General features: G+C 42.2%; 1 protein-coding gene across 1 annotated transcript in view; it reads right to left on the minus strand.

The window, feature by feature from the left end:
- Positions 1–6,365: 6,365 nt before the first annotated feature.
- Positions 6,366–13,645, minus strand: part of LOC129545103 (acyl-coenzyme A synthetase ACSM2B, mitochondrial-like) — a 32,669-nt gene continuing 25,389 nt past the window's right edge. The window contains exon 13 of the mRNA XM_088832825.1: positions 6,366–6,524. Coding sequence (XP_088688951.1) covers positions 6,366–6,524 — 159 coding nt within the window. The remainder of the gene's footprint in view (positions 6,525–13,645) is intronic.

Genomic DNA, 13,645 nt, shown 5'->3' on the forward strand with positions numbered 1-13,645 from the left:
TTCACGGTTCACATATTGCTGAAGCCTGGCTTGGAGAATTTTGAGCATGACTTTACTAGCATGTGAGATGAGTACAATTGTGCGGTAGTTTGAGCATTCTTTGGCAAAAATATTAGTATGGCTATTAATGTAGACCAGAGAATAGTATCTAAGAGTTACAAGGTCTGGTTTTGAATTCCATCTCAGTCATTTCCTATTTGTCTGTCCTTGGAAAAGGCAAAATGGCTGTCTGAGGAGGCCTTACAAATAGCTGTGAATAGAAGAGAAGCCAAAGGCAAAGGAGAAAAAGAAAGATATACCCATTTGAATGCACAGTGCCAAAGAAAAGCAAGCAGATTGGAAAGATAAGAGATAGAAGATATGAGATAAGATAAGAGATAAGATAAAGATGAGAAATAGGAGATAGGAAAGCCTTCCTCAGTGATCAGTGTAAAGAAATAGAGGAAAACAAGAGAATGGGAAAGTCTAGAGATCTCTTCAAGAAAATTAGAGATACCAAGGGAATATTTCATGCAAAGGATGGGCACAATAAAGGACAGAAATTGTAGGGACCTAACAGAAGCAGAAGATATTAAGAAGAGGTGGCAAGAAAACACAGAAGAACTGTACAAAAAAGATCTTCACGACCCAGATAATCACGATGGTATGATCTAGAGTCAGACATCCTGGAATATGAAGTCAAGTGGGCCTTAGGAAGCAGCACTATGAATAAAGCTAGTGGAGGTGATGGAATACTAGTTGAGCTATATCAAATCCTAAAAGATGATGCTGTGAAGGTGCTGCACTCAAAATGCCAGCAAATTTGGGAAACTCAGCAGTGGCCACAGAACTGGAAAAGGTCAGTTTTCATCCCAATCCCAAAGAAAGGCAATGCCAAAGAATGCTCAAACTACCACACAATTGCACTCATCTCACATGCTAGTAAAGTAATGCTCAAAATTCTCCAAGCCAGGCTTCAACAGTACATGAACAGTGAACTTCCAGATGTTCAAGCTGGATTTAGAAAAGGCAGAGGAAGCCAGAGATCAAATTGCCAACATCCACTGGATCATCAAAAAAGCTAGAGAGTTCCAGAAAAATGTCTACTTCTGCTTTATTGATTATGCCAAAGCCTTTGACTGTGTGGATCACAACAAACTGTGGAACATTCTGAAAGAGATAGAAATACCAGACCACCTGACCTGCCTCCTGAGAAATCTGTATGGAGGTCAGGAGGCAACAGTTAGATCCAGACATGGAACAACAGACTGGTTCCAAATAGGGAAAGGAGTACATCAAGGCTGTATATTGTCACCCTGCTTATTTAACTTATATGCAGAGTACATCATGAGAAACATCAGGCTGGATGAAGAAAAAGCTGGACTCAGGATTGCCAGGAGAAATATCAATAACCTCAGATGTGTAGGCGACACCACCATAATGGCAGAAAGCAAATAAGAACTAAAGAACCTCTTGATGGAAGGGAAAGAGGAGAGTGAAAAAGTTGGCTTAAAACTCACCATTCAAAAAACAAAGACCATGGCATCTGGTCCCATCACTTCATGGCAAACAGATGGGGAAACAATGGAAACTGTGATAGACTTTATTTTCTTGGGCTCCAAAATCACTGGAGATGGTGACTGCAGCTATGAAATTAAAAGATGCTTGCTCCTTGGAAGAAAAGTTTTGACCAACCTAGACAGCATATTAAAAAGCAGAGACATTACTTTGCAAACAAAGGTCCATCTAGTCAAAGCTATGGTTTTTCCAGTAGTCATGTATGGATGTGAGAGTTGGACTGTAAAGAAAACTGAGCAATGAAGAATTGATGCTTTTGAACTGTGGTGTTGGAGAAGACTCTTGAGAGTCCCTTGGACTGCAAGAAGATCAAACCATTCAACTCTAAAGTAGATCATCCCTGAATATTCATTGGAAGGACTGATGCTGAAACTGAAACTCCAACACTTTGGCCACCTCATGCAAAGAACTGACTCATTGGAAAAGACCCTGATTCTGGGAAAGATTGAAGGCTGGGGGAGAAGGGGATGACAGAAGATGAAATCATTGGATGGCATCACCAACTCGATGGACATGAGTTTGAGCAAGTTCCAGGAGGTGATGATGGACCGGAAGCCTGGCGTGCTGCAGTCCATGGGGTTGCAAAGAGTAGGACACTACTGAGGAACTGAACTGATCTGAATTGATCTCCCACTATATGGATCAGCTTGCCAGGGCTTTGGTCTAGGAGTCGGATGGTCTTGGGTTTAATGCAAAGAATAACAAAAGGGATTGTTGTTTATTCTCTAAGTTGTGTCTAACTCTTTTGCAACCCCATGGGCTGTAGCCCACCAGGCTCCTCTGTCCATGGAATTTCCCAGGCAAGAATACTGGAATCGGTTGCCATTTCTTTCTCCTGGGGCTCTTTCTGACCCAGGGATGAACCCATCTACTAAATTGGCAGATGGATTCTTTACCACTGAGCCACCAGAGAAGCCCCAACAACAGGGATACAGATATAGAAAAAGTATCTTAGCAGATGATATGGGAATCATCCATAAAGTAAGACTGACTTTGTTGGAGGAGTTTGTTAAAATCACGAAGGAATGGAGCAGGAGCTGGTAAACTATAGCCTTTGGGCAAAGTTCAGCCTTCCTCTGTTTTTGTAAATGAAGGTGTTCCCTGGTGGCTCAGAGGTTAAAGCGTCTGTCTGCAATGCTGGAGATCTGGGTTTGATCCCTGTGTCAGGAAGATTGACTGGAGAAGGAAAAGTCAACCCACTCCAGTACTCTTGCCTGGAGAATCCCATGAAGGAGGGAGCCTGGTAGGCTACAGTCCATGGAGTCGCAAAGAGTTGGACACAATTGAATGACTTCACTTTATTTAAACACATCCCCACCCATTCATTGACAATCGTCTCTGGCTGCTTTCACGGTATCAGGGCAGAGTTGCAATAAAGACTGTATGACCTAAAATATTTAATGTTTGGCCACTTGGATGTAGATGGGGTAGAAGGAAGTCTTGGGGGAGATCTGGGCTTAGCAGTAAGAAGAAAATCACTCTGCATATCATGAAGAAGGAAGCAGAAGGATATAGTCACCAGAAGGAGGGAAGAAGTGGAAAAAATCTGCTGCCCAGGGCATTCTAGAGGAGATACTCGAAAAAGAAGACATGTCTATTGAATAATAGAGTGTTATACTGTGGGATAGCACCACCCCACCTGATCCTCCAAGATACTGTTACAATTCAAAATTTATGTTATGATTGGATTTCTAGTGTCCTTTTAAAAATACTTATGAAATGTTTACTAATGTGCTAGTCACTCTTCCAAATGCATTATGCCTTACAAATATTAATGTTAACTTGTCTTAACAACTGTGAAGGTGTAACACCACCAGCCCACTTTACAGATAAGGAATTCGAGGCACAGAGTAATTGTTCAGAAAAGTAATGGAGATGAATTTCAAATGGAACAGTCTGATTTCAGAGACTCTGCTGTAATGCCTCACTATCAGTTTGAGGTTGAAATTCTGTGTGGTGGATTCTTTGATGTGCTACTCAGATCCCCCTGCAAGAATGAATGACTTACTCCCCCACTGCCAAACCACCTTGGGGAGTGTGGCAGTCAAGGAGCATTATCTCTTTCCAGGGCAGCTTGCATCCAAACCCAACCTACATGAGCATAGAGACCCTTCTCCCTGTCTTCCCCTGGGAAAAGTTGTCCTAGCTTCAGAACTCCTCATGGGGTTGGCTGAAGCCCTTATTAAGATTACATAACAGTGCATCTCCACATTCTGCCCTGGAGTTTGAGGATAAGTCTTTCTCTTGGGTTTAAGCTTCTACCCTCTTTGTGTTTTGAAGGTCCTTAGATTTTATTCAGGTTCTACTTAAAGGTTTCATCCTTTCTAGTTAAGGCCTTGTTCTCTGTGTGGTTGCTCCATTGAAACTTTCAGTTCAGTTCAGTCGCTCAGTCATGTCCGACTCTCCGCGACCCCATGAATCACAGCACGCCAGGCCTCCCTGTCCATCACCAACTCCCGGAGTTCACTCAAACTCATGTCCGCAGAGTCGGTGATGTCATCCAGCCATCTCATTCTCTGTCGTCCCCTTCTCCTCCCGCCCCCAACCTTTCCCAGCATCAGAGTCTTTTCCAGTGAGTCAACTTGTCGCATGAGGTGGCCAAAGTATTGCAGTTTCAGCTTTAGCATCAGTCCTTCCAATGAACACCCAGGATTGATCTCCTTTAGAATGGACTGGTTGGATCTCCTTGCAGTATAAGGGACTCTCAAGAGTCTTCTCCAGCACCACAGTTCAAAAGCATCAATTCTTCAGCAATTAGCTTTCTTCACAGTCCAACTCTCACATCCATACATGACCACGGGAAAAACCATAGCCTTGACTAGACGGACCTTTGTTGGCAAAGTAACGTAACCAAAGATCCTCACAAATTTGCTGAGTAATTTAATATTGTCACTAAAACTTAATCTGGTTTCTCCAACTTATATTAGCTCATCAGTAAATGCCAAACTCAGTATTTGATGAAAACTGTTAATAGGGAAAAGCTTGAAGGATCTCTGGGTCAGGAAGATCCCCTGGAGAAGGGAAATGCTACTCACTCCAGTATTCTGGCCTGGAGAATTCCATAGACAGTGGAGCCTAGCAGGCTAAAATCCATGGGGTTGCAAAGAGTTGTACATGACTGAGTGACTAACACTTCCAGTCCTAACTGACACAGGAGCCATACTCTCAGTGCTCAATCACACTACTATAAGCATCCCCTGTCTTGGAGTATTAAAAGGGATCTCTAAGAGGTTCTTCTCTCTAAATCCATTTCCTTTTGTTCAGGCTGGTTGAGAAATAACATACACTTTTCCCCTTAGTGCCTTTGCCCCAACCCATTTATTAGGCTGATAATTTCTTAGAAAAGTATGTCAGAATTTCTTTCTCAAAAAAGGGAACCAATAATTCTAGAATTTGACAGTAGTCATCAAAGCAGCCAACTATGTGAATTATTTATTTCCTCTGTGTCTGATGGTACTACAGCTGATTCTAGAAACAGATCATCTGACCCTGTTGGATTGGTTCCCAACTTCCTAATGAGCAAAATCTCCACCTGATATTGGAAAAATTCACAGTGCACCTCCCATCAAGATTTTAATAGATCCCTCAAAACCTCTTCTCAGAATCAATCAGTATCTAAAAGTAAAGAAGCTCTGCAAGACATAACGTCTGAATAGAAGATTAAAGGTTCAAAGTCACGTTATCCTTGGACTAACCCTTGAATATTTCTATTTTAGCAGTGGAAAAACCTAAAAATGGAGCGCATGGATTTGTCCAGGACCTCTGAATAATAAATGTTATTATCCCAATACCCTATTGTCCTTAACCCTCATCACTACTAATATCCATCCCCACTGGAAGCAAATTCTTCAATATTTATGCAGTACATTCTTTAGTATTCTAGATGATGAAGCCAGCCAACACCTTTTGCTTTACCTGGAAATAAAAGCAATTTACCTGGACCATAATGACTCAGGGTTTTACTTAGAATTTGTCACAAATCCTGAAGGCTGATGTGGACGATATCAAGTTATCTAGATGTTCTGCTGTTGTGGTTCAACAATCTTGTCCAACTTCTTGTGACCCCATGGACTGCAGCATGCCAGGCTCCTCTGTCCTGCACTATCTCCCAGTGCTGTTGTGGTTTAACAATCTTGTCCAACTTCTTGTGACCCCATGGACTGCAGCATGCCAGGCTCCTCTGTCCTGCACTATCTCCCAGAGTTTGCACAAATTCATGTCCCTTGAGTTGGTGATGCTATCGAACCATTTCATCCTCTGCCACCCTCTTCTCCTCTTGCCTTCAATCTTTCCCAGCAGCAAGGTCTTTTCCAATGAGTTGGCTCTTCTCATCAAATGGCCAAAGTATTGGAGCAGTCCTTCCAATGATATCATTTAGGATTGACTGGTTTGATCTTGAAGTCCAGAGGACTCTCAAGAGTCTTTTCCAGAACCACAATTTGAAAGCATCAGTTCTTCACCATGCAGCCTTCCTTGGGCTTCCCTGGTGGCTCAGATGGTAAAGAATCTGCCTGCCATGCTGGAAACCTGGGTTTGATTCCTGGGTTAAGAAGATTCCCTGGAGAAGGTATTGGTAACCCACTCCAATATTCTTGCCTGGAGAATTCCATGGACAGAGGAGCCTGGCTAGCTACAGTCCATGGGATCACAAAGAGTCAGACACGATTGAGCAACTAACACACACATAGCCTTCTTTATGGTACAACTCTCATATCCATACATGACTAAGGGAAAAATCATAGCTTGAACTCTATGGACCTTCATCAGTAAACTGATGTCTCTGCTTATTAATATGCTATCTAGGTTTGTCATGGGCTTCTCGGGTAGCTTATCTGATAAAGAATCTGCCTGCAATGTGGGATACCCTGGTTCAAATCCTGGGTTGGGAAGTTCCCCTGGAGAATGGATAGGCTACCAACTCCAGTATTCTTGAGCTTTCCTGGTGGCTTAGTTGGTGGAGAATCCGCCTGCAATGCAGGAGACCCCAGTTCAATTCCTGGATTGGGAAGATCCCCTGGAGGAGGGCATAACAACCCATTCCAGTATTCTTGCCTGGTGGACAGAGGAGCCTGGCAGGCTACAGTCCATGAGGTCTCAAACAGTTGGACACGACTGAGTGACTAAGAACAGCACAGGTTTGTTACAACTTTTCTTCCAAGGAGCAAGCATCTTTTAATTTCATGGCTGCAGTCACCATCTACAGTGATTTTGGAGTCTAAGAAAATAAAATCTGTCACTATTTCCACTTTCCCCCATCTGTTTGCCATGAGGTGATGGGACTGGATGCCATGATCTTACTTTTTTGGCTGTTGAGTTTTAAGCCAGCTTTTTCACTCTCCTCAAGAGACTCTTTAGTTCCTCTTCACTTTCTGCCATTAGAGTGGTATCATCTACATATTGAAATTTGTTGATATTTTTCCTAGCAACCTTGATTTCAGCTTGTGATTCATCCAGCCCAGGATTTTACATGATGTATTTTGCATATAAGTTAAACAAGCTGGGTGACAAAATACAGCTTTGGCATACTCCTTTCCCAATTTTGAACCCATCTGTTGTTCCATGTCCAGTACTAACTGTTTCTGCTTGACAAGCAAACAAGTTTCTCAGGAAACAGGTGAGGTGGTCTGGTACTCCCATCTCTTTAAGAATTTTTCACAGTTTGTTGTGATCCACACAAAGTCTTTAGCATAGTCAATGAAGCAGAAGTAATGTTTTTCTGGAACTCCCTTGTTTACTCCATGTTCCAACAAGTGTTGGCAATTTAATCTCTTGTTCTTCTGCTTTTTCTAAACCCAGATTGTACATTTGAAAGTTCTTGTTTCATGTACTGTTGAAGCCTAGGTTGAAGGTTTTTGAGCATAAACTTGCTAGCATGTGAAATGAGAGCAATTGTACAGTAGTTTAAACATTCTTTGTCATTGCCCTTCTTTGGGACTGGAAAGAAAACTGAAATTTCCAGTCCTGTAGCCACTGCTGAGCTTTCCAAATTTGTTGGCATGTGGACTGCAGCACTTTCACAGCATCATCTTTTAGAATTTTAAATAGCTCAGCTGAAGTTCCATCACCTCCACTAGCTTTGTTTGTAGTGATACTTCCTAAGGCCTACTTGACTTCACATTTGAGGTTGGGCTTCCCTGGTGGCTCAGAGGTTAAAGTGTTTGCCTCCCATGCGGGAGACCCAGGTTCGATCCCTGGGTTGGGAAGATCCCCTGGAGAAGGAAACGGTAACCCACTCCAGTATTCTTGCCTGGAGAATCCCATGGACCGAGAAGACTGGTAGGCTACAGTCCACAGGATCGCATAGAGTTGGACACGGCTGAGCGACGGAACGGAACGGAACGGCTCTAGGTGAGTGAACACCACTGTGGTTATCTGGGTCATTATGACCTTTATAGTATAGTTCTGTGTTCTTGTCACCTCTTCTTAATCTCCTCTGCTGCTTCTCTTAGGTCCCTACCGTTTCTGTCCTTTATCATGGCCATCCTTGCATGAAATGTTCCCTTGATCTCTCCAATTTTCTTGAGGAGATCTCTAGTCTTTCCCATTCTATGTTTTCCTCTGTTTCTTTGCATTGTTCACTTAAGAAGGCTTTCTTATCTCTCCTTGCTATTCTCCCAAAGTCTGCATTCAGTCTACATTAATCTTTCCCTTCTCCCTTGCCTTTCACTTTTCTTCTTTCCTCAGCTATTTGTAAAGCCTCCTCGGACAACCACTTTGCCTTCCTGCATTTCTTTTGCTTTGGGATGTTTTGGTCACTGCCTCCTAAACAGTGTTACAAACCTCTGTCCATAGTTCTTCAGGTATTCTGTGTACAAGATCTAGTCCCCTGAATCTATTCATCACCTCCACTTAGAATCATGAGGGATTTTTATTTAGGTCATACCTGAATGGCCTACATGTTCCCTACTTTCTTCAACTTAAGCCTGAATTTTGCAATAACGAGCTCATGATCTGAGTCACAGTCAGCTTCAGGTATTGTTTTTGAGACAGTATAGAGCTCCTTCATTTTTGGATGCAAAGAATATTATTAATCTGATTTCAGTATTGGCCATTTGGTGATATCTTTGTACAGATTTAGCTCATGTGTTGGAAATTGATATTTGCCACGACCAGCATGTTTTCGTGCCAAAACTCTGTTAGCCTTTGCCCTGCTTCATTTTGTTCTCCAAGGCCACACTTGCCTGTTACTCCAGGTATCGCGCGACTTCCTACTTTTGCATTCCAATCCCCTATGATGAAAAGGACATCTTTTTTTGGTATTATTTCTAGAAGGTGTTGTAGGTCTTCGTAGAACTGTTCAACTTCAGCTTCTTTGGCATAGAGGTTGGGACATAAACTTGGTTACTGTGACATTGAGTGGTTTGTTTTGGAAATGAAAGATTATTCTGTTGCTTTTTGAGACTGCACCCAAGTGCTGCATTTTGGACTCTTTTGTTGACTATGAGGGCTACTCCATTTTTTGCCCACAATGATAGATATAATGTTCATCTGATTTAAATTCACTCATTCCCATCCATTTTATTTCACTCATCCATAAGATGCCAATGTTCAATCTTATTGTCTCCCGCTTGACCATAGCCAATTTACCTTGACTCATGGACCTATCATTCCAGTTTCCTATGCAATATTATTCTTTAAAGCATCAGACTTAACTTTCACCACCAGACACATCCAGAGCTGAGCATCATTTTTTTTTTGGACCAGTCATTTCTTTCTTGATGGAGCTATTAGTAGTTGCCCTCTGCTCTTCCCCAGTAGTATATTGGACACCTTCTAATCTGGGGGTGCTCATCTTCTGGTGTCATATCTTTCTGCCTTTTCATACTGTTCATGTGGTTCTCCAGGCAAGACTATTGGAGTGAGTTGCCATTTCCTTCTCCAGTGGACCACGTTTTGTCAAAACACTTAACTATGACCCGCCCATCTTGGTGTCCCTACACAGCATGGCTCATAGCTTCATTGAGTTACACAAGCCCCTTCACCACCACATGGCTGTCATGGTCCAAAGAGTACTTCCCCAAATTATAATTTAGAACAACTTGCTACAGAAGCCAAATAATTGGCCTCATAAAAGGAAAACAAGATAGAAAATTAAAGAATTATTGGTTTGATGAAAAGTGATAACTCTGATTTGAACTAAATAACAACCCAGTCCTACCAGAGCCTCTAACGCTCTCATAGTTTCCCTTTCTGGTCTTTCAATTCTATTTTAATTGAGGTTTCTGTTTATTAAATCCATATGCTATCAAGTTCATAGAAACTGGGGCTCATTTGAAATGGTATGTCATCATCAAAGGTTTGGTGACAATCTTCTACCAGATCTGGTCCAAATATCTTGGGAAAGCTTTCTTATTAGATGTCATTTGCTTCAATTCCAGTAAATCTTTACCTTCCTCTTCTTGCCAATGAGAGATTGTCACAACTCAGCTAATGAAAAGACACTATACTTTGAACTTTCAGTTCCTCCCCTGGATACTCTGTTTACTATAGCCTTGCCAACTTCCTTTTCTCCTCTTCAAAAGAGACCTCCTTTCCTTGCACATGGCTTGCCATAGTTCAAGACTCTGAATTTCAATCTTTGCTGCTGTCAAGTAAACCCATTTTTGATGGACAGTCTGGGGTAAAAAATGGGAAAGACTAGAGATCTCTTCAAGAAAATCAGAGATGCCAAGGGAATATTTCTTGCCAAGATTGACAAAATAAAGGACAGAAACAGTATGGACCTAACAGAAGCAGAAGATGTTAAGAAGAGATGGCAAGAATAAACAAAAAAACTATACAAAAAAGGTCTTCATGACCCAGATAACCATGATGGTGTGATCACTCACCTACAGCCAGACAGCCTGGAGGATGAAGTCAAGTGGGCCTTAGGAAGCATTCAGTCAGTCAGTTCAGTGGCTCAGTCATGTCTGACTCTTTGCGACCCCATGGATCACAGCACGCCAGGCCTCCCTGTCCATCACCAACTCCCAGAGTTCACTCAAACTCATGTCCATTGAGTCGGTGATGCCATCCAGCCATCTCATTCTCTGTCATCCCCTTCTTCTCCTGCCCCCAATCCCTCCCAGCATCAGAGTCTTTTCCAGTGAGTCAACTCTTCCCATGAGGTGGCCAAAGTATTGGAGTTTCAGCTTTAGCATCAGTCCTTCCAACGGACACTCAGGATTGATATCCTTTAGAATGGACTGGTTGGATCTCCTTGCAGTCCAAAGGACTCTCAAGAGTCTTCTTCAATACCACAGTTCAAAAGCATCAATTCTTCAGCGATCAGCTTTCTTCACAGTCCAACTCTCACATCCATACATGACCATGGGAAAAACCATAGCCTTGACTAGACGGACCTTTATTGGCAAAGTAATGTCTCTGCTTTTTAATATGCTATCTAGTTTGGTCGTAACTTTCCTTCCAAGGAGTAAGCGTCTTTTAATTTCATGGCTGCAATCAGCATCCACAGTGATTTTGGAGCCCAAAAAAATAAAGTCTGACACTGTTTCCACTGTTTCCCCATCTATTTCCCATGAAGTGATGGGACCAGATGCCATGATCTTTGTTTTCTGAATGTTGAGCTTCAAGCCAACTTTTTCACTGTTCTCTTTCACTTTCCTCAAGAGGCTTTTTACTTCCTCTTCACTTTCTGCCATAAGGGTAGTGTCATCTGCATATCTGAGGTTACTGATATTTCTCCTGGTAATCTTGATTCCAGCTTGTGCTTCTTCCAGGCCAGCATTCCTCATGATGTACTCTGCATATAAGTTAAATAAGCAGGGTGACAATATCCAGCCTTGACGTACTCCTTTTCCTATTTGGAAGAAGTCTGTTGTTCTGTGTTCAGTTCTAACTGTTGCTTCCTGACCTGCATATAGGTTTCTCAGGAGGCAGGTCAGGTGGTCTGGTATTCCTCTTTCAGAATTTTCCAGTTTATTGTGATCCACACAGTCATAGGCTTTGGCACAGTCAATGAAGCAGAAATAGATGTTCTTCTGGAACTCTCTTGGTTTTTCCATGATCCATGTATTAATATGAACAAAGCTAGTCGAGGTGATGGAATTCCAGCTGAGCTATTTCAAATCTTAAAAGATGGTGCTGTGAAAAGGCTGCACTCAATTTGCCAGCAAATTGAGAACTCAGCAGTAGCCACAGGACTGGAAAAGATCAGGTTTCATTCCAATCCCAAAGAAGGGCAATGCCAAGGAATGGTCAAACTATCACACAATTGCTCTTATTTCTCACGCCAGGAAGGTAATGCTCAAAAGCCTTTAAGCTAGGCTTCAGCAGTATGTGAACTGAGAAGTTCCAGACGTATAAGTTAGGTTGGAAAAGGCAGAAGAACCAGAGATCAAATTGGCAACGTCTGTTGGATCATAGAAAAAGCAAGAGAATTCCAGAAAACCTTCTACTTCTGCTTCATTAACTACACTAAAGACTTTGACTGTGTAGATCACAACAAACTGGAAAATTCTTAAAGAGATGGGAATACCAGACCACCTTACCTGCCTCCTGAGAAACCTGAATGCGGGTCAAGAAGCAACAGTTAGAACCAGACATGGAATGACTGACTGGTTCAAAATTGGGTAAGGAGTATGAGAAGGCTGTATATTGTCACGCTGCTTATTTCACTTATATGCAGAGTACATCATGTGAAATGCTAGGCTGGATGAAGCTCAAGATGATGGAATCAATATTGCCGGGAGAAATATCAATTACCTCAAATATGCAGATGACACCACCATAATGGCAGAAAGCAAAGAGGAACTAAGAGCCTTTTGAGGAAGGTGGAAGAGGAGAGTGAAAAAGCTGGCTTAAAACTCAACATTCAAAAAAACAAAGATCATGGTATCTGATCCCATCACTATAGGGCAAATAGCTGGAGAAAAAATGGAAAAAATGAGAGACTTTATTTTCCTGGGCTCCAAAATCACTGCAGATGGGGACTGCAGCCATGAAACTAAAAAACACTTGCTCCCTGAAAGAAAAGCTATAACAAACTTAGCCAGTGTCTTAAAAAGCAGAGACATCATTTTGCCAACAAAGGTCCATATAGTCAAAGCTATGATTTTTCCAGTAGTCATGTATGGATGTGAGAGTTGGACCATAAAGAAGGCTGAGTGACAAAAAATTAATGCTTTTGAACTGTGGTGCTAGAGAAGACTTGAGAGTCCCTTGGACTGCAAGGAGATCAAATCAGTCAGTCCTAAAGGAAACAAATACTGAATATTAATTGGAAGGAGTGATGCTGAAGGTGAAGTTCCAATGCTTTGCCCACCTGATGTGAAGAGATGACTCATTGGAAAAGACCTTGATTCTGGGAAAGACTGAAGGCAAGAGGAGAAGGGGCTATCAGAGAATGAGATGGTTGGATGGCATCACTGACTCGATGGACATGAGTTTGAACAAACTCTGGAAGATGGTGAAGGACAGGGAAGCCTGGTGTGCTGCAGTCCATGGGGTCATAAAGAGTCAGACACGACTGAGTGACCAAACAACAACAGCAAACACCTGTCTCTTCCCTTCTGTTTCCTTCCCCTTGTGTTGATCCCTAATAAACCTCCGCATGTTAATTTCCTTCCCAGAGTTTGCGTCTCAGAAAACCCACCCATGATAATTAGCCTGTGTTGACAAAGCATCAGTGAAAATCTGAGATGTGTAAGGCTTACCACTTAAAAAATATAGTGTCTTTGTGTGTGTGTGTGTGTATGTGTGTGTGTGTGTCTACCTCAGACACAAAAATGCTTTTTTCATGCCCTCCAGCAAGCTTCTATCTTGTACCCAGCTCCAAAACCTGGGATACCCATTTCTACATCAGTCTCCATGCCTTAGTTTCTTGCCCCAGTGTAAAAATAGCTGAAAACAGGGAGAGTGTATTCTATGTTCTTTACCTTTCCTGGTAAGAGCAGTTCCTTTTTATTGTGGTGAGATCACTGAGTCCATGTCAGGGGTGTAGAGCAGTCCTCTCTCCCACCCTTCCTGTACTTGTCAGGGCTGATTACATGACTCACCACTCTGGCAAATCAGAGTGTCCATTCCCCTGGTTACAAAGACTGGTTTAATCATGGGTACATGACCCAAGTTCAATGAGAATGAGCTTGAA

The sequence above is a fragment of the Moschus berezovskii genome, chromosome 27 (genome assembly GCF_049115385.1).
Source record: "Moschus berezovskii isolate FMDL1 chromosome 27, NW_MosBer_1.0, whole genome shotgun sequence".
NCBI lineage: Eukaryota > Metazoa > Chordata > Mammalia > Artiodactyla > Moschidae > Moschus > Moschus berezovskii.